This window comes from Mus caroli, chromosome 18 (assembly GCF_900094665.2).
Source record: "Mus caroli chromosome 18, CAROLI_EIJ_v1.1, whole genome shotgun sequence".
NCBI lineage: Eukaryota > Metazoa > Chordata > Mammalia > Rodentia > Muridae > Mus > Mus caroli.
The window spans coordinates 67,901,802-67,923,047 of NC_034587.1; the positions used below are offsets into that span (position 1 = coordinate 67,901,802).

A 21,246-nucleotide genomic window follows, 5' to 3' on the forward strand; every position below is an offset into this window, starting at 1 on the left:
TATTTTTTCTGCATATTAGAAAACAAACTAGGGAAGACCTGTATCATTTATAAATTTCCCAGTGCTGGAACTTTGCTAATTATTTTTCCATGCATCTGTCACCTCTAATTGTCATCATTTTCTGATAGAATGTGTGAAGTTTGCTAATAATACCATTTTTCTATAACCACAGTGAAACCCTAAGTCCACAGTTCTTGCCCTTGTCAACAGAAAATTTGTTTTGGATACTGTAGAATTAACCATGTAATTAGTATATCTAATCCAATAGAACTCAATTTATATACTTACCGTTGAGAGTGCTTCTATCAATCAAGTTAGTATCAACTGGCCAATAACCTCCATCTCCATGACGACCTGTGTAGATTGACACATTGGAATGTCAGTGAATATAGTCCAGGGAACTACCAAAAATCAAAACAAACAATACAAAACAAAACAAAAACAAAATAAAAAGACATAGAAAGGAATTCTAAGCATACACTATAGAGAAGAATTATTTAGGCTGCTTCTATGAATTTCATTTTTCCAGGGTGTAAAAAAAGTCTTTTATACTTAATCCAGTTAAAAATCAACTCCTTTCTGTGAAGCAGTCTCTCTCTCTCTCAAATAAAGTATCCAGAAATAAATACAAAAGACACATTATAGCCACACTAAATGGTTTTCTCTTAAAGACTTCAGAACAAAGATGATCTAAGTCATGCCTCCTAGGTCCAGCCAGCTTTTATTGTCTCCTGCCTGTCATAGATTTTTAGCAAGTCCCCAATGATGACTCCCCAGGCCAAGACTTGTTTCATTTGATATTTGGCTTTGAGTACTTGCTGCCAAATAAGATGCTTGAGAGTAAATACGAACTGTACAGAGAACAAAGAATGCCATCAAGATCTCCAGGCACATAATCTACGTATCTGTTGCTATCACAGAGAAAAAGAAAGAAGGCACCTTCGTTATAGTATTATTGGGACCTGTGCCTCCCATAGGTGTAAAGTGGATGTGAACATAAGGTTTAAAAGAACCAAGTCACAAATTGATCGAAAATTATTATATGATAATAAAAAGTTAATAAGGATGCTGTATAACAGATGATCTTTTATTCTATTCACAAATGTAGAGAATTCTAATGATTGTTTTTACCTTTGGAATATCTACGTGGATCACTCATGGAAAAACATTAGAGACCTGACTTTCCATGCAAACATGTCCCCATACAGGATTTGTTCTTCAAGTATTTCCATTTAGGACAGTGGTTGGCCATGAAGTACATGATTTTTTTTGGGGGGGGGGTCCATTAAAGGATTACATGTTTCCTCCTCCTGCCGACTTACAAGTCAGCCTTGAGACATTCCTTTGCATACCCCAAATTCTTCTCACTGGTGTTGCCCAAGCATATCATTATTTTATTTGCAAAAGATCTGTGGAGAAGCAACTTAGTATTCTGTTCACTGATTCTCTGAGCACAATTTTTAAAATTCTTTGGATAGCAATTCTCAGCTGAAGTTAGCATGGACACCAGGCTTCCAATAGGCAAGGAAAGATATTAATACAACCACAGCGAATCATGCTTTTCACATAAAATGGAATATTTAAACTCTGCTGGGTCTGACAGCGAGTGTGAAAGGAAGGAGAGATTGGGGAGAAGTTTATGTATGTGGTTGGGATGTTGGGAGGTATGGTTGTAAAAAGAACAGTTTCAATGAGAAGAGGTTGTGCACATTGTGGTAGGCTAAGTACTTCAGTGGACAGTCCTACCCCTTCCCCCGGATATATGGCTTATGTAACCAACACATCTAAAGTCTCAAGGAACTCAGAGAAGCTGTGCCCATAGCACACTGTGCGATCAATGTGGAATGAAACGAAGTGAAACAGGAGGTTCTGTATGAATATTAAGGATACTTTTGCAGCAACTGAAAGCAGCTAGATTGCAGAGCAGTCAGCCAAAAGACTTCCTAACCACCTAATCACTTAGGCCAGTGAAGGCAATAAATGACTCCTATAGAGGGAGTAATCCTATATTGGCTAGAAATTAGGTAGCTAGCCTGGGAGGATTTTCCTTCCTCCAGCTTCCTGACAAATGCCTTTTTAATGAAGTTTCTAACTCCTTGCTAGTTTGTGGGAGGGTATAAAAACACATCCACAAGCATGTGCATGTATTACTCAGACAGGAAGCTCTATGGGTCTGGAACCCTTCGGATTTACATCGAAACTACACTAAGAAGAAAATACCTCTGTGATCCTATAGACTAGATCCTTATACAGGATAAAGGCACCATGGAAGTGCTTCTAAATAGTATGTGGCTTAAAACTTGGGCATTTTATCCATAAAATCTCATATGTTGTCATGTCTAGCTTTTCACTGTTTTTTTACTAGATTGATATGACAAGATAAAATTAAGTAACTCTTAATGAATCCAACAGAAAGTGTCGTTTAGGAAATGTGACATAATCAATGAGGAAGATTGGATTAATGGTAATTTATATATTGCAGTTCATCAGGAAAACAAAAATCTCATTTTCAGGATATTGATGACGACTTAAGATAACTTGAGCTGAAGACAAGCTTTAATTTTGTGCTGTTTACTCTCTCTGAAAGATTCCTTTTAAATTCCAGGGAGGCTTTCCTGATGAGTAAGTCATAAATAATTACTACAAATATTGATAGCAGCAACAACAAAATATGCCTGTACCACTGTTAGGTCAGTCCAAGATGTTACCAAATGAAAAAAATGCTAGAGAGCTAAGGGAACCATTAGTAAGGACTGCTGATACCAGGCAGGTCGACACAAGTTTGAAGACTTACTGCTGTGGAATGATATTTAATGTGTTCAGTTAACTTGGTTGATTTCTCAAGCATTGGCTTACAGAAATAGAGGAGTGATTGGAATTTTGAACATGGTTGAAGTGAAGGACAGTCAATGTAAATATTCAAATTACTGCCCTATCCCAAAGGCCTCAGTTTCATTAAAGGAGAATTAAATGGATATAACTTATTCAACATTTATTGAATGCTTGCTACACAAAAGGCATAGCCCTCAATCCTCAGGAAAGGGGAAGTGTATAAAAAGATTTATTAACATTGTGTCCAGTGATGACAGCTAGTGTTGGTTCATTATATCTAAAGCTTAAATAATCCTATTCATGATTTGTAATTCACTCTCAGTTTAATGATTTAAGCACAACTTCATCCGTCTATTTCTATATAACACTGTTGGATTTTTCCTAAAAATGTATCTGCAAAAAAATGTGATATTTTATCAGTGTTGCATTAAGATCTTTGATAATTGAAAATTTAGAATCCTCAAATTATTTAGATGTAATAAACTAAATCTTCAAAGGTTGAAAGTTTGTGAGTCTTTCAGAGTGAATTTGAAAATAAGCTCAATTGTCTGTGAAGTCCCTGTCATTTGATCCCAAGACTGAAGCTGAGAAAGACAAACATGTTATGGCTGTCTTTAGGGAGTATGCAGATTCCTTTGTCCTTGATGCTAATGTCAGTGGTACCTGTGATGAGCTCTCAATACTGGAGAGACTCCTGCCAATGAAGATGCTGTTCAATGAATCACTAAATATTATGCATTTGAATTTATTGTATCTTTTCAGTTTTTCATTATGATTTTGTTGTCAGAGGCCAATTAAAATATTCTTTCTTTATTTTTACTGTGGTATAGTCCTTGTATGTGCATGTGTGTGTATGTGGGTGTGTGTGTGTACAATTAAGCTATATTAATGTTTATTTGATGTCCTTCACAGTGCATAGAGAGTATTTTCTATGTACAACAACTTTTGGCACCTAGAGAAGATGAATCATGTTGTGTTTTGATGCTAGAGTCTCCTCTTTTTTTTTTTTTTCCAGATTCAGGAAGGAGAGTAGGACATTAGTGTGCAGAGGACATTTAGAAAGTTGGATGTGGTAGCTGTAATCTCATCTCGAATCCATCTTTCCTGAATGGGCATTCAGAAGGTCTACACTATCTGTCCCCACAGAAATACATATGGACCATAATCTAAATCAAATGGGCAGACAGGTCTCCTGACAAATATTTACTGCACAGCCCTCCCAAGAATGCAGAGCACGGAGTTATCTTCTTGATCTTAGAATTGGTTTTCTGAGAATAATTCTGGGGGGTAATGACGAAAATTGCATCGATTTTATGTCTTGTACAACAGTGGATAAAGAAGATCCATTAATGCCACCTGAATACAATTTTACTGCCCAACACACAGATCACATTGAGATATATTTAAAACAGATGATTTGTCTTAGGCGAGATATGTGTGTGAGGGATCAATTTATCATGCAGGTGATAATTCTGCTGACTTTGAGCAAAGATATCAGGGCATCAAAAACCAGGAAACAGAACAATAACTAACACCCAAGAGTTCTCAAATACATATTAATAGAAAGCAGCTGCTCATTCTTTCCTAAGGTCTAATGCACTGTGTTTGAATAAACATAAAAAAAATTATTATCAAGTGAAGGGAAACATAACAGCTCCAGATGCAGCAGCAGCAGCAGCAAACGCCAATGTTCTCAGCACATGTGAGATCTGGTGTTGAATAAACCCTGGTGTGTTTCCTTCTGCAAAAGCTTCAGTTGCCTGTGCTTCTGTACACACTCTAAGAGCAATAATTTGCAAAGTAGGGAGGGTTTGGTAAACAACTCTGAGTTGCCTAGAGTGAGAACAGTGTGTGTATCCCTCTCTGTCCCTGTTAATCCTAAAAGATCATTGTTTTCTACTCTAATTATTGTCTCTATAACCTTTACTTTGAATGGAGTTGACTCTTACTAAGAAGAAGACAAATCAAACTAAAAATTAGGGTTAGAATCTCATGCATGAATGTGAAGGAAAGAATGGGAAACTCTGTGGTATTTGTTAGTCATGCCATCTGTACTTGAGGAACTTATATGGACCATTCCTTTATCCTAAACACTTGTTTTAGGTAGACATCTCTATTTAATTCTGAGTATAGATATCCTGACCCACACATGGGATATGGTTTCCTGAGAAACTGACAAAGGTAAGAAAAAAAGTTTACAAATAATGCATCCACCCCTATTTTATATATATATATATATACATATATATATATAATATATATATATATAATCAAAATATATATGTGTGTGTGTATAATTTATAAGCCATAATATAAATATTCATGCATGTATATATAAACATTCTATCACTTAGCCTCACTCTTGAAATTGAACAAAGAAAAGTGAGCCGTAATTTAAAATTAACCAAAGAATCCAATCAAACAAATATATATTTTGACCCCAGCCAAGCAGGTAAGTTTCTCCTTAAAAGATACCAAGTAAACAAAAGTCATAATTTCTGAATTTTACAAACCTAATGAGTCCATCTACCTTACTGGTTCCTGATGAAGGCTTGCTACCTGATCCTGATAACGTATATCATAACAAGTCATATTTCAAAATCCCAGCACTTTGTTACTTGTAATTATTATTAACATAAATTTAGATGCAGCCGTGATTAACAATTCAGTTGTTAACAGAACAGAGGAAAACTCAATGCTACTGGCATGGACTTTGGTGGTACTGTCTGGAGCTGTTTATTTCACTGGGTTTATGCCCCTCTGTCTCTAGCAATCTGATATAATAGCCATCAGAAGAGTCCCAGAAATCACTTTTAGATGCAGCCCTGTCTTTACCAAATTCTAAAGCATCATTCTGTTTTATAATATAGAAGGGCTTTCCTGAGTGACAGAATCTTCCAGAAGCTCATTTACCAGGCACTGATACTGCAGGAGATGAGCCATAGCCCTATGTAGTTCATAAAATAGAAACTGCTCTCAAAGTCCATAGAATGACTCTGAGAGCCTCTCCTCAGAGTACTATATGAGATTATCCCAAACATGGATTTGAAATGTGCTTGTGTTTGGGTGAAACTCTAAGTTACCCTGAGTAGGGATGGGGTTCATTCTTCTTTAAGGGAAAAGTGCTGAATAAAGACATTAAAGCATGCACATCCTGCCAGTGGATATAAATAATGAGTTTGTTGGAGTTTCTTCCCCCACATATCTTCTTGTATCCACCCATGCATTCAATAGGAGTTTCAGTCATGCTGTGAAATAGTTTCTTTTGATATTCAAACATTCAGTACTGTACAGGAACTCCTCAAGATAAAAAGTATACAACACAAAATAGCTTCCTACCCTTCCTGTTTAAGGCAAAGGATCCATAAACTAAGACAGCATGAGAAAAAAGAAATATCAGCCACTGATAGATTGGTTTTTCAGAGCCAGTTAGGAAGACTTGATTATCTCTGTCCTCATAAGTACATAGCAGGGACAGGCACTAGAGAGAGAATGAAGCCATGGGTTAGTCTCACTGCATTGGGTCAGATAGAACTATGTTCACAAAGGAGTTAAAGAAAAGGTTGATTCATCAGAAACCTCAAGACAGGCATGGACCTTTCCAGTTTCCATAGTGGGTGGGGTCAGATCTTTGTAAACAAAGAAATGCTTTGGCAGATGGAAGAGACTCAACTACCACGGAAAGAGTGTTTGTGATGGAAGAGAGCAACCTAGAGGAGATTTCCTGAAACAAAACACAAACCAACTAACAAACAAACAAACAAACAAACAAACAAAAACCCAAAACCAAACCAAACCAAACCGAAACAAAACAAAAAAGAAAGGAATGGCCTGTCTGCACATCTTGAAGACAAGTGTGGCAAGATTGGTGTAGAGTCATATTTCCTAATTAACACAAATGACAGCAAGCCCAGTCTCTGCTAAGGAGGTATGGAAGGCTGTAATGCTTAAAGTATGAGGGAAATGTCAGAGAAGGCACCCATGACAGAAGACTTTCAAACTTCTACCAGCGGTGGGTAATTATTCCCATAGACTTCTTATAGCTACAGTTCCCTCTAGAAAAATGGCATGTGAGCAGTAGAGAGAGTTGGTTGAGCCAGGGCTACTCTCAGCAGCCAGGTGTGGCCTATAGAAAAGTAACAGCTTTAAATTATGCAACCATTCCAATGCAGGTCTACTCATTCCCTGGGGGCCCAGAGGTACAGGAGTGGAAAACAGGATCATGCCTCCCTCCAGCTCACCCACCCCTGGCTCTGGGTAGGGCTAATAAGTTTGAGACAGATCCAATGAGTACATCAATGGAGGAGAAATCCACAGAAGAAGCCCTGAGGTAGAGCTCTAAAGTATGGAGGGAGAATGGCTTAGAGGGAATGGCAGAGGACTGTGGTGAGATAACTAAGCGAGTGCCTCCAAACTATGCTGCTATTATACCCAAGACTGTGGAGGAAGCAAAGGAATATAATTGACCAACATTTCCATACTGTAATAGACCTTGTTTATGTTTGACTCCAGTATCTTCTTTGTTGTGATCTGCAAGAATCACATTAAACTTGCTCAGAATGGATGACAATGGATTAAGATTTTCTTTATAAGCCCACTATTTGTTATGGGATAAAGGTTAAAGAAGTAACCTTGCCCTGCTCATCTTTTGGAAAAAAGTTTTATTATATAGATAATAAGACACTGACTCATAAATATTTTTACAGACCTAGAGTCTTGTTTAAGACACATGCAAGAACACCTTAAAGAATAACGAAAAAAAGATGTTTTCAGAGTCATTAACATTGTCAAAACATATAGCACCAGAGGTCAATTACCTCTCTATGAGTTTTGGCTAAGGAGGTGTTAGAGGCCTCCAAAAGATAAAGCTATTGCCACAGTTGTTAATTGCATCACACAACTGAATGAATGGACCCTATTGCTGAAGATCATATACATGTTACTTTCAGGACTTAGAGAAATAAGGGCAGGACTGGCCTGAAGTGCCTCTTCACTGTGAGCTAGATCCTGAAATGCCAGAAGTTACTATTAGTGGGTATTGGAGTGATACAGCCTGAGATTCCTATGAGTAAGCTGTGGTTCTTGAATTTTTGATCACAATGGAAGCTGCCCTTTCAACATGTATGTGTACTTTTGCCCATGGATGACTACTGTTATCAGCCTCAACTTATAACCACTGTTGAAGTGCCTGAGAACAAGGTGTTAGTGCTGTGGCAAGGCTTAGAGAGCATCAAGAAACAGGACTAGAACAAATGAGGAGTCTAATGAAGGGGTAGAGTGTTGTGTACTGGTTTTCTTTGAGATGGAAACCCTCTATCCTGGATCAAAGCTACTTAAGACAGGTAGTACACAACTTAAAATAACTTCAGCACATCCTTGAAATAGATCAGATTCATAGACTCCTCCATTCTCAAGACTATATAAGCAGAAAAGACTGCTGAGAATCACCCTGAGATGGCCAGAGTACAAAGGAGACTTTGAGTCAAGGATCCCATCACCCGATGAAATGAAGACAAGCTGGGCTGCCTGGAAAGGGCACTCTGCCACCTGTCAAGCTGCTGGCAGGCTGTGAAGTGTGCTCCAGGTTCTCAGCTTTTGTGATATGCCCCCTGCCCCCATGCCATGGTGGGTTTTGATAATGTCATTGCCTTTGAGTCATTTCTGCTCCTGTAAGTACATCACCCGTATTCTTGCAGGTAATTCCAGGAAAACTCATTGGTTCACCCTTTGGGAATTTCGGCACTTTTTATCTGCCCTGAACTCATTAAGAAAGGTGAATAGGGATGTGTGTGTGTGTGTGTGTGTGTGTGTGTTTGTGTGTGTATGAGAGAGAGAGAGAGAGAGAGAGAGAGAGAGAGAGAGAGAGAGAGAGAGAGAGAGATCACACTGGGAAAAGTCTGCCCATCAACAAGAGCATCTTCTGATGGAAGCATTAGAGACTACAGTGTCTATTGTAGACATGGAGATATTACTGCAAAGGGAAAAGTTAAATTGAGTGATTGTAACCCCTTTATCATTTTGAAAAGTTAAAATAAACCCTAATTTTAAAGTAAGCTATCATAATGGGACAAGGGGATTACTAGATACTTAACACCAGAAATATGGTGCGAGAGTTTTCACAGGGCACAGATAGAGAAGAGAGAGAGAAAGAGAGAGAGAGAGAGAGAGAGAGAGAGAGAGAGAGATTGATTAATTAGCTGAGTTTTGAAAGTTCTAGAAAATTAGTCCTTATATACTGTACCTAAAAGTTTCCTTAGAGTTTACTTTGGGGGAGACAGAGATCCACTTAGGGAATTTTGCACACATCCTATCTATTTGAGAAAGATTATGCTAATTAAGTATGAAGAGATTTAAAGAAGCTGTTTCAGTAAGTAGGGTGAGAATAATGGTAGCAACGGATCTGTAAAACAGACCATTTCATATATGAGTAGATTATGGCTTAGAAAGATGAATTTACTCAGGAGCACATTCTTAAGGAGCTGAGTCTGCCTAAATCCAAGCATAGTTTTTCAGTAGTACGTTAATAATTACAGGAACGAATGAAGAAGGAGGAAAATGAGCTAGATCACACTGAAGAGTTAATCCTGTGGCTATAGGAGCACTTAAGAATCTGTGATATTAAATACATCACCCGTATTCCTATAGTACATATCAAACAAGGTAGGCTTTGCAAGGAAAAAGAAATAATGTTTGCAATCATACAAGGCACTGCAGAAAGTGATCCTGTCCCTTGAGAAAGGCCATAACAGAGGCTAGCATTGTAGCACAACCTGTGCTGCCAGTAAAGGAGAATGTGAGGCAGGAAAATTATGAATCCTCAACATGTTTTGATTATCTTGTGCCCCAGATGTAAATTTGAAGACAAACAAAAACAATAGGATGAATGCATAACATGACATTAGAAGAGGAAAATCTAGACTTTGAAGAGAGAGTACCTCAGTGAGACTAAGGCTAATTCCTACATCAGATAATCTTTTCCTCCTCCTGTTCTCTCAAGCAAGAGATGCTCAGCATGACTGGCCACATGTGAGGGAGGTTTATATAGCAGTGGACCCAAGGAGCATACAGACTGTAGGGCCTAGTACAGTGGGTCTTTGAAGTGTTGAAAAGAAGGAACAATTTAGAACTACCGTAGTGGCTATTTCTGGTTATCAACTTGAGTATATCTAGAATGAACTACAATCCAGAATTGGAAGGCTCACCAGTGATCCTAATCTGGAGGCTGGGAGATAGAAGTTTCTGACCTGGATCTTGGCATGTATATCTTGAGGCACAGTGGCTATGAATTCTAGAAGATTAAGACATGGAGATCTCTGAGTTCAAGGTAATCTGGAATTAAAGGCGTGGTGGCACACACCTTTAATTTGGGCTACACCTTCTGCTGGAGACCTACATAAGGACATTAGAAGAAGGAAGATATTCTCTCTCTCTCTCTCTCTCTCTCTCTCTCTCTCTCTCTCTCTCTCTCTCTCTCTCTCATTTGCCTGCTTGCCTTGTGGGACTGAGCAACTGCTAGATCCTTGGACTTCAGTTCACAGCTGCTGCTGACCATTGTTGGGAGTTGCACTACAGACTGTAAGTTATCAATAAATCCCCTTACAATATAGAGACCACCCATAAGTTCTGTGACTCTAGAGAACCCTGACTAATACAACTACTATGTTAGAGAGAAATTAGAAAAACCTTTTCACAAGTTCATCTATCTGCCATAATACACTGCTCTGCATAGTGTTCCTTAGTTGTAGCCTGAACCTATCTTACAGTTTTGGTAATTTTCCCATCTTCTGGATTTCTAACTAACTCTTCATAAGATTTCCCTGAGCAGAACTCTACTAGTAGTTTTCCATTAAAGTTCTATTAATACCTTAGAGTCTAGCCTAAGTTTTAAGAAACCTTTTTCTTTACTTGAGCTGTCTATGTGTTCCATATGAAATGCTGAAATATCTGTTTTAATGAGAACACATGATTTGCATGTTTTCACTTTGGTCAGGAAGTGAAAGCTACATAATGCAGACTGCTTGAAAATGGTTCTGCATAACCTTTGCTTCTGGTGTGTTTCCGTTCCTAGCATCAAGCCAGCTCCATTACCATTAGTGAGTCCAGTTCTTCTCACAGTGCATTTCCACAATTTCAGTAAGTCTTTGGTTCCCATCCGTTTCAATTTTTTTCTATTCAGCATTTCATAAAGCTAGTGAAATTCAAGTTTATAATTTTATTTTTGTGATCACAACAAATAAGGAATGAGAGACATCAAAGAAACAAAGGTGGCTGCAATTAGAATCTTAGAATATTTCAAAGGTGACTACAATTTATTTTTACCTTTTATTGATAGTTTCCCCAGGTTATTGTTGTATTTATGGTTTTTAGCTGGATATATACTCTTACATTTTATTCATCTTCTGAGACCATATCTACTATTGATAGGTTTTTCAATCTGCACTTTTTGTTAGATAGGAAACCTTTTATTTTCTAGATGACTCAACTTACATAGACTCTCATGTCATTATTTAACTCAAAATACATTTAATAACTATAATACTAATTACTAAAATAACTGATAGAGATGACAATACAAATCTAGATAATCTTCTACATAAGGAGAATTCATAATCTGATCACTAAGCTAGGAATAGCAATAGAAAATTATTAGAAATGGGCAATATGAGTTGGGTATTCTAGACATCAACAAGAAGACAAAACAAACGGCAATGAAAGATACTGGAATATAATAGAATTGGGGGGGGGTTAAATCTAGAAGGAAGAGGAACTTGGATTAACTTTTTTGAGAAATAGAAAGTATTGCCCAGGTTGAGAGAACAGAATCAGGTACAGTAAATACCTTGTGGCTGTTTGATCTTATGACCTGACTTTAGTCTATATGGAGGAATAGTATTGTCATCAGGTTAGAAAATACAATTCTTGGTCATCATCATAAAGAAAAATGACTGAGTCTACTCTGAAACAGTCAATGAATTTACAAACATTTGTTCCTATGCACACCAATAAGTGTAGTCTTCATCCCTTGTGAAGAAATATTCTCTTTATAGTACACAACGACAACTATAGAAAACTAGAGCCAATCAAAATGGTGATCTTTGGAGCCCATCCCAGTCATACATCTAGAAAACACTCTTGAATCTAAGGCTAAGAGAACACTGCTAAAGAAGGGAAAGATTATCAGAGCCAAGGAAAAGGAGAGTTTGTTCTGAGACTGTGTCTATTTGTAACATCAGACTATATCCATAAAGTTTCGCAAACATGACTTCCCAATCAATCATGAGCTGAACAAGGATAACAACAATGCACATATCAGCTTGGGTGGGAAAGAGCCCACAAGGCCTCTACTATCCACAAAGAACTAGGCAAATGGGGAGAGTTGGGAGCGGTAGAGTGGTCTTCCCCAGTTAAGAGCACATCAACTGATTTTCCTGTCGCTAAGAGTCTTCCCTGGAAACACACATACAGGGGACATTATACAGACTGAACACATTATATTTAGTAATGTGTATGTATAGACATGTAAACATCTGCATGCAATGAAAAATAACGAAAAATTGAGCTTAGGAATTTGAATGCAAGTGGAGGGAGGGGCTTATGCGGTGTGGAAGAAAGAAAAAGGAGAAATATAATTTAAAAATTAAAATCTAAATACAAAGATTCTTTTGGTAAGAAAGCAAACAATTCCACCCAAAGATGCATCATGCAGAACTGATAGAAGCAGGCAGTCAGAGCCAGGAAGAGACCTTTCAAGAAGAACCATGGGAGTTAGTGATTCAGTAGGTATCATTAGAAGATCCTATGCAGGAATCATTCTTTGAGATCCTGTAAACAAAAGTGCCTGCCTAGCAGTCTGAGAGGGTAAAAAAATCTACATGGTTTTAATACATCCCTATGAGTGCTGAGTATGTTTCTGTCTTTCAAAGTTCCCTATTAGAACATAAAAACTCCTGAGAGGCTGACTTAGGCAGCTACTTGATTGCTTGCTGGGAACATGACAAGCACTTAACACTCTATTAAAAGCACATTACTCATTTTCCACCTTCTCTTCTTCTCCACTCATAATTTACAAAATTGCCAAATTTTGAACCTGGGAAAAACACAGGTGAGAATAGCATTCTCAAGTGGGTGTAGCAAGTGGTTGAATAATAAACTGGGTCGAAGTTATTCACAACAATAAGGTAGAAAGAGGCTTTAATTTTCAATTAGACTGCTCCCATCAGAAGGTGTGAAAGGTTTCAATTTTTCAAACAGAAGCTTGGCTGTTATAGTCTGAACCCTACCAAGCCTGTATTATATTAACTAAATTCAAGCTTGACTACATTACCTTGATAACCCTAGTTGCCTGAAATTTGAAACAATTAAATCTCTGTTTAATCCATGAGATTCAGACAGCCAAGGTGTAAAATGGCAGGTGTGGTATCAAGAACGTTACAAGAATACTCCTATTGAGGGAAACTGAGTCTTTTAAAGGAGATGAAATTACAGTATTGTCACAAGGTTTAATATTCTTGATAGCAAAGTTAGATTCAATGAATTTGATTGCATTTCCATAAATTACACAGTGGTGTTAAGCAAAGAGTTGTAGGTAGCTTGGGCATGTATTCTTATCTAACTAGTTACACCCTGTGAACTTTTGATTAAGACTTAGGTCCTCCTTATATGATTTTTTTCTAACTATAAAGTTGTCATGAGAAAACATGGAAAAGCTATTCATAAGTTTTTGTTATGCAAAATTGTTATTGTCAAGTTGTTTTAAAAATTCTAGTATCAGTACAAAAACAAAGGAATCTTAAAGATAATTTGCAAGACACCATTTTTCAGATGGAGATGCTGAGAAATGATAATTCTCATCCCCACAGTCACACAGCAGGTCCCAATATTAGGGCTGGGCTGCAATTTAAGGGCTCTGATTCCATTCCAATCTCAGAGCACACACTGAGTGACTACTGATGGGCGAAGCCAGGAGACTTATCAATAATTGTTAAAATTCTGAGGATCTCGTCCACCTTTCCTTAAACTGAAACTCGGGTTCAGATGGTCCTTCTTTATCTGAATCTGAAAACTAACTTCCAAATCTTATTTCTCTGGACTGAGTGTCTCAGGCTAATCCTCTCCCAGACCACAGAGAATTAGAGACACTTGAAAGTTCCAGGAATGAGCACTTTCTTTGTAGTCCACTTAGGTAAGTCTCTATCCACTGTAAGTCACGTTGGTCTTGCCATTCTACCCTGGCATCTACCTTAGCCTACTATTCTGTCATCACACTGGTTAGGCATGGGCATACACTGAAATCATAATCAGACCAATTTTTATTTTAATTTTTTCCATCTAGGTAATTTCTTTTATTAAAAAAAAAAAACCTTCACCCATCAGCAAAGCAAATAAGCCATTCTTTTTAAGCATGACCTAAAACCTCAGAGTGCATCTTAGTCGCAGAGCTTCTGCCTAGCCTGTTCACAGTTCTGGCTATCGAACGTTATTTCACTGTTTCCCTATGCATCCTGTAGACATGTTGCCATCATGTCTATCATCCTTGAGAATGTAATATCCAAAATGAGTTCAAGACTACCCAGTACCTTCCCCTTTCAAAAAGGACTTTCCAAACTGTATTAACAGGCCAAGTACAGAGCCAGATAAGGAAGCTGGCTGACTAAACAAGTAAAAGCAGTTTTAGAGGTCAAAATGATTAAGCCTACAGCTGCCAAAATAATATTAGCTGTTCTCAGAGAACTAACCATAACAAAAATAACAGTTCTCAGAAGAATTGTCCTGCCCCCCCACCCCATACTGAATTCTGAGAAAGACCATAAACCCCCCTGACCTTGCTAGGATTTCCTGTGATTTTAATAGTTGTGACATTAATAACTGACCCATAAGTTCAAAATGTAATATTGCTTTGCTGATCAAATCATAAAAACCCACCATGGACGGGGGGCAGGTAAAGTGAGTCACTAGGCCAAAGGGTTACTTAGTCACTATACAAACCAACCAGTGCCTGAAAGGGTTACTTGCTACACCGTGTTGCTCAAATCTTCCCCTTACAAAGATATAAAAAGTGTGTTCTTTCTTTGTTCTGGGTCTCTCCTCTGGCTTGTGTGCTGAGAGGGGAGGCCCCAACATATTAGATCAATAAAAATCCTCATGCGGTTTTCAGTGATGGCGGTCTCTGTGGCCTTTGTGAGTGAAGGTCTTTTGATGAACTCCAACAAGAATAATAGAAAGCCAGAAACTCAGCCAAGCAGAAAGTATCTGAAAGAGTCTGCATTGGTCCTGCATCCCATGACTGATACTAAAGCATCAAGTTTCAGCTGGGCTAGGTGCATTGCCTCCCACTGAAGCCAGGCAACTCATCCCAGCAATGAGAAATAAATCCAAAAGCAAGCAACAGAGTCAGAGACAGTCCCTACTTTAATTTTTAGGAAACCCATATGAAGAACAAGCTGCTACATATGTATAGGGGGCCTTGGTCCAGCCCGTGCAAACGTTTTATACATAGGGAGCACAGATTTGGGGTCACTCTTGGAAATGGGAAGTGAAATCCTTAAAAGAATTATTCATAGGAAACTCTAAGGTTTAATCTTATTTCAGAAAAATAAAATTTCCATGCTTTTAGCAGCAATAAGCCAGACATTGTGGAGTCAGAGAGAAGCATTTGGCTTCCACTGTTGTCAAAAATGGTCTGTGTGGATTGGGGCAAAAGACTTATTTTCTTGGTCTATGAACTAGAAAGATAATTAGCAAAGGAGTGAATTAAATTCCTGTTTCAATATGAGTACTAGGTTTTTGTGAGTATGTAGCGTTTTACACACACACACACACACACACACACACACACACACACACAGCTGCTGCGGGATGGCTTCTGTATCCCCTCTGCTTGCCTTGCAAGCATGAACATTGTCAGGACTCAGGGGTTCTAGACAATCACCTGGGGCTTCTACCTCAACTCTAAGGGACAGATAACTTTCCTGTTTAATTTACCAAACATTTGGTACTGGCAACCCAAGATAACCTACATAGTAAAATTAGCATGATCCCAGTGTTTCATTAACAAGATTATTAGTTGGAAAGTCACTCATGGATATATAAAAAGGAAGGACCATATTAAAAAAAATACCAGCAGATCCACATGTTTATGGGTCTTTCATGCAAGCAGGAGGAAAGTACATACTTTCCTTGGATTTTGGTTTAAAAACAGAACTTATGAAACATCATATTTTTGGGTTCGAAACTTGGCCTTCCTACTCAGTAGCTGTGTTTCTACAGGCAAATTATTTAGCATCGTTCTAAGCTTCAGATTATTTATTGCTGAAATGGAGATAATAATAGTATCAGTCTCAGCAGTGTTACGAGAATTAAATGAATCAACCATCCATTCTTAAAATCGTTCCTGTTGGAAAGGTTTCATGGAGTTTAATTAAGCATTCTACACACCCACGTAGAGATGTGATAGGGCTCTTGTCTATCCTGGGCACACACTTTATGGAATCTCTGTCACTACCTCCCTTTCTCTCTCCATGAAACTTAACTCAGAGTCACGGTCAAACAATTGGTCACTTGAACATAGAAAATCCCTGGAAATAATTAGAAAATGAATCAAGGGAGGAGTACAGAAGGGAATTACACAGCAGATCAAGATTAAACTGAAGAAAACACTGCATTTAATCTACTGGTGCACAAGGGTTGAGAATTGTACAATGTGTGGAATCTTCATACAAGTCTTAGTGTTATGTCAAACTCTTACTATTTCTTTGAAGAAATCCCACTCTTCTTACCCCAAAAAAACTCACTCTTATTCTGAAAACTATTTTTTTCCCCTTATGTTCTCCATAACACGTCTTAAGTTCCAAGAACAAGTAATTGTGACAAGAAACTGCCAGGGTGTTTTTTAACAACAATCAAAAACGTTTCTTATGTTTTCTTCTACAAATCAACCTCTGGCTTCTCAATTTAGGACTATTATTGCCAGGGTAATCCTGATTTCAACTACCCAATTTTCTCTAAGAGTGAGAGTTTTGTTTTTTGGTTTTTTGGTTTTTTTTTTTTTTGATAATTCCATATGTATTTTATCTTACTAACCTCCTCCTTCTCTCCCTAACTGCTCCAGACCAATGTCCACTGCTCCACTACACCATTGTCTAGTCTTTTTCTTTTTTAAATAATCCACCAATTACAATTTATGCTGCCCATATACTCATGTATATAGTACCACCCACTACAGTGTGGTTCCCGTACCAAGGGTCACACTCTTAAATAGAACTGAGTCTTCTTCCTCTAATAGCCAGCCATAGCTCCTCAGTTGGGAGAGGGGTAAGCCCCTCTAAACTCCATGCAAGAATGTAGACTGGCTTAGTATTTTATCTCATCAAAAATTCACTTCCTCTTACATTATTTAACAGGGACAGAAGTCTATCAATGTTTAAGATGAAAATTATTCAACTCATTTGCTCCTTGCCTAGAATGGAAACATTTAGACCCCCTTCGATCATGACTTCCAACAGGCTTAATGTTCTGTAATCTGTAATATTTCTGAAGTGCTTAGTCATCAACACAAGTGACTGATGTTGTTTATAACATGCTTTGGGTGGCCAACACATTTTATGTGCTGTCTTTGTAAACATCTGAAGATATCACCAACACTAACTTAGCTTCACCAACCCTTTCAGTTTAATGAGTGACTTGAAGGAAAGTGACTTAAAATGTTGAGCTTTTCATGTTTACTGTGTTTGAAAAAGGCACCAAATAGCATATGTAGAAGAATATTTCTAATTAATATTTAATGGGTAAAAAACATGTGAATAAGTATATTTCATTTCATGGACTCAACCAGGGTAATAAAACTTGAGGTCACTTCACTTTTAGCAAATGACTTAATCTCATTGATTTTGTCAAAATCTGAACAAGATTCAATGACAAGTAGAGGCAATCTGGTCTGAAAGGTGGGGGATCATTTATTTATTTAAATAAAAAACTATGTATCAGATTACTTAACATAATAGGAAGCAAAAAAATAGGTGTGCAATTCAGTGGATAGTATGTCCTTAGCATCTATGAGACCTAGGTTCTCCAGCACAATAAATTAAAAATATGTAATAATATTAAGCAGAAAAGCTAACTAAAAACTAATTAGAAAGACAAGTAAGTTAGAGTCTAAGAAGATTGGAGATTTGAGATGCGGTATCATGTAAGTGGCTAATGTAACAGCTAGTGAAATTATTCAAAAATGTATATGGATTTTCTTATTTGATATATATGAATGAAATATATTCATATATAGGAATATATTTATGAATATATGAAATATGTATGACTATACATGACATATATGTACAGATATATATGAAATATATCTATCATTATATATGAAATAACAAAAAAATATGTATCCAATATATATATATGGTCCAAATTCAAATAAAATTTAAGAGTTCTTGGTCTATGGGTTCTATGGGAGTTCTAATTTCTTTTCAGAAGAGAACATTATATGAGGCATTTTTAATTATCTCATAACTGAAATAACTAGAGAGCCTCTAACTAATTGTTCTGGGTTTGTACTTTGCCATCTCTAGTATTTCATTTACTTAGGGATAAATATGCTAAGCGACATTATCACCATGAATATAATTAAAGCTGTTCATCTCTAGTAGATATGGCTCATAAAAATCCTCTCCCCCAATGGAAACAACGAGGAGTAGCAACACTCATTTATGAAAATCTTGACTTTGGACCGACATTTCTAGAGTATCCCTTCTATTATTCCATATGAAATTATAGTCACATTGTATTAAATAGAAATGTTCCACAAGAAACCAGAAAAACAAAACAAACAAAAACGAGAATCTATGGGGGGGGGGGACACAACACTCCTCAGTATGGAAATCTTCTGCCATTACTAAGAGTAACACACAGATGGTCACCATCTGTCACACAGAGCTGCTGTCAGGAAGAACACTTCTTTAACCTCACACCTTGTTGCTTGGGAGCCTTAGAGTGGGTTGGTTTGGCTGGTGATGGCCTGTTCTGATGTACAAAGAAAGGAAGTAATTACTGTAGAACCTGAGAGCACAACAGGGACACAGGGAATTTCAAGGACTCCCAACCTCCCAGCCAAAGAATGGAACCCCACCCCCGCCCCATGAAACTCAACTCTCCTTTTCCTGCTTAGAATCATATCAACTGTCTTTGGTGTAAAGATAATGTAGTACTAGTTTATCAATCAGTCTACAAATTATGTTAATAGAAAATTCTTCCCAACATTTGAAGGATGATTTGTGTTTATCTCCATTTTTCATTGTGTGAAGCCATTGCTGATTTTCAATCAGATTTTAGGAGAGAGAGAGAGAGAGAGAGAGAGAGAGAGAGAGAGAGAGANAGAGAGAGAGAGAGAGAGAGAGAGAGAGAGAGAGAGAGAGAGAGAGAGAGAGAAATTTTAAAATATTTTAAATTATACCATCACCTGATCTGTCATTCATGAGGTGAAAGACTTTGGGATTCAAAATAGTGATAATGCCCTAAAAAGTTAACTCAACTTTGTTTTTATTTATTATAAGAATCTCACGGCAGAGGAGAAGCACTCGTGATTTATGTAGCACGGCAGAACTTTAATCCACAGCTCAGGAAAGGGTGGAAGAGCAGCTTGAAAATTATGCTGAGCTTAATTATACTTAATGTGAATTATTCAGAAGTGCAGACAGAGACTAAAAATTTATTTCATACAAAGAAGCTTGACATTTTAATTGGTCCTTCAGAATAGAGACAAAACAATTTCCTCTCAAGAAAATTTACATCTTCCCCTATCAGACCCACAGCCTCAGCCAAGCAGAACTTCATTAACAAGATTAATCATGCCACTGTCTGCTCCATCAGGTGTATGGCCCAGGTGAAAGGGGGAATACAAAGTAATGATTGACATTTTCAATAGCTACAACTGCTCGAAAGGAGAAAACAACAATAGACTACACCCACCGTACCTTGGTCATTAGCCATTTTGTCAGGGTGTTCCACTGTAAGAGAGAAAAAAATAAATTATATTATTACCATTTAGAATTCCTTATGAGAAATCTGGCTTCTCGTGTCCAAAATTTTGTCATCATTTTTTTTCTTTTTTGGGGGGCGGGGGAGGGGGGAATAATCAGTCAGAGGTGGCAAACTCCTGAAAAATAATATTTTTGCTGAGTAAATATTTTGTAAAATGTAGTTGTCATGTCTTTCTAAATATAAACTCATTTTGCAATTTTAATTAAAATGGGGTTGATTGTAAAATGAATGGGTAGTGCTACCAATTTATGTTTATTGTAAGTAAGCTGCAAGAGCTATTTATGATATGTATTTAATATATAGAAACATATATATGTATATATTAAAGGAAAATAACTTCGACTATAAATCTAGACACTTCCTAAAGAATTGAGCAAGCTAGTGAGATATACTGATGATGACTGTGCTATTTGATCTGAGGCCTGCCTGGTAAAGTTGGCTCTTGATTTTTGTTCACAACTGCAAAAGAGTAATGAATAATTACTGGTCACAAATTTTTAGTTTTTAAATAAAAACTCATCCCCTAAAATCTTAAAATTTGACTTCATTTGACTTCATTTCCTTAAACAAAAGACACTAAATACTAAAATAATACTATCATGATTCTCATAGAAGTCTTAAGGATCATGACTCTAGCTGCATATGTATCAAAAGATGGCCTAGTCGGCCATCACTGGAAAGAGAGGGCCATTGGACTTACAAACTTTATATGCCCCAGTACAGGGGAACGCCAGGGCCAAAAAGTGGGAGTGGGTGGGAGGGAGGGTATGGGGGACTTTTGGGATAGCATTGGAAATGTAAATGAGGAAAATACCTAATAATATATATATATATATATATATATATATATATATATAAAGAAGTTTTAAGGAATTTTTGGCCAATCTCCTCCTTTGTGTGTCTCCATTCATTATAATTATTTTGTGCATACATGAATTTCTTTGAATGTTGTGGGTTTGGGGCCTAATTAACAAACTTGTATGCAAAAGCTCACTTGCTTCTTGTATACACTTTATTTAAATTTACAGTATATTTTGTTTTCAGATGGAGAAGAGGCATATTTATAAATAGTAATTTAGGGTGCCCAGAGGATATATCATACTCTATTGGGAATTCATCACTGAGCACTCTGCTCTTCTGGGCATAGGAAATGACACTCTCCATCTATAGAAAACTTGTGTGGTATACATCATGTGAGTGAGTGCCTCTCGTTCCCAGTGTATCACAGGTGTGATCGCTATTCTCAGTTTTCAGCTTGACTATATTTGGAACTAAGCAATACCCAAGTGACTAGTAAGAGATTGTTTTCTTGAATGAATCCTTTGAGGTGGGAACACCTACCCTAAATCTGATTATTTTGAGGTGGGAAGTTCCAGT

General features: G+C 37.3%; 1 protein-coding gene across 1 annotated transcript in view; it reads right to left on the reverse strand.

The window, feature by feature from the left end:
- Positions 1-21,246, reverse strand: part of Dcc (DCC netrin 1 receptor) — a 1,075,620-nt gene that overhangs the window by 77,947 nt on the left and 976,427 nt on the right. The window contains exons 21-22 of the mRNA XM_021150630.2: positions 19,803-19,835; positions 289-354 (exon numbers count right to left, since the gene is read on the reverse strand). Of these exons, the coding sequence (XP_021006289.1) occupies positions 289-354; positions 19,803-19,835 (99 nt within the window). The remainder of the gene's footprint in view (positions 1-288; positions 355-19,802; positions 19,836-21,246) is intronic.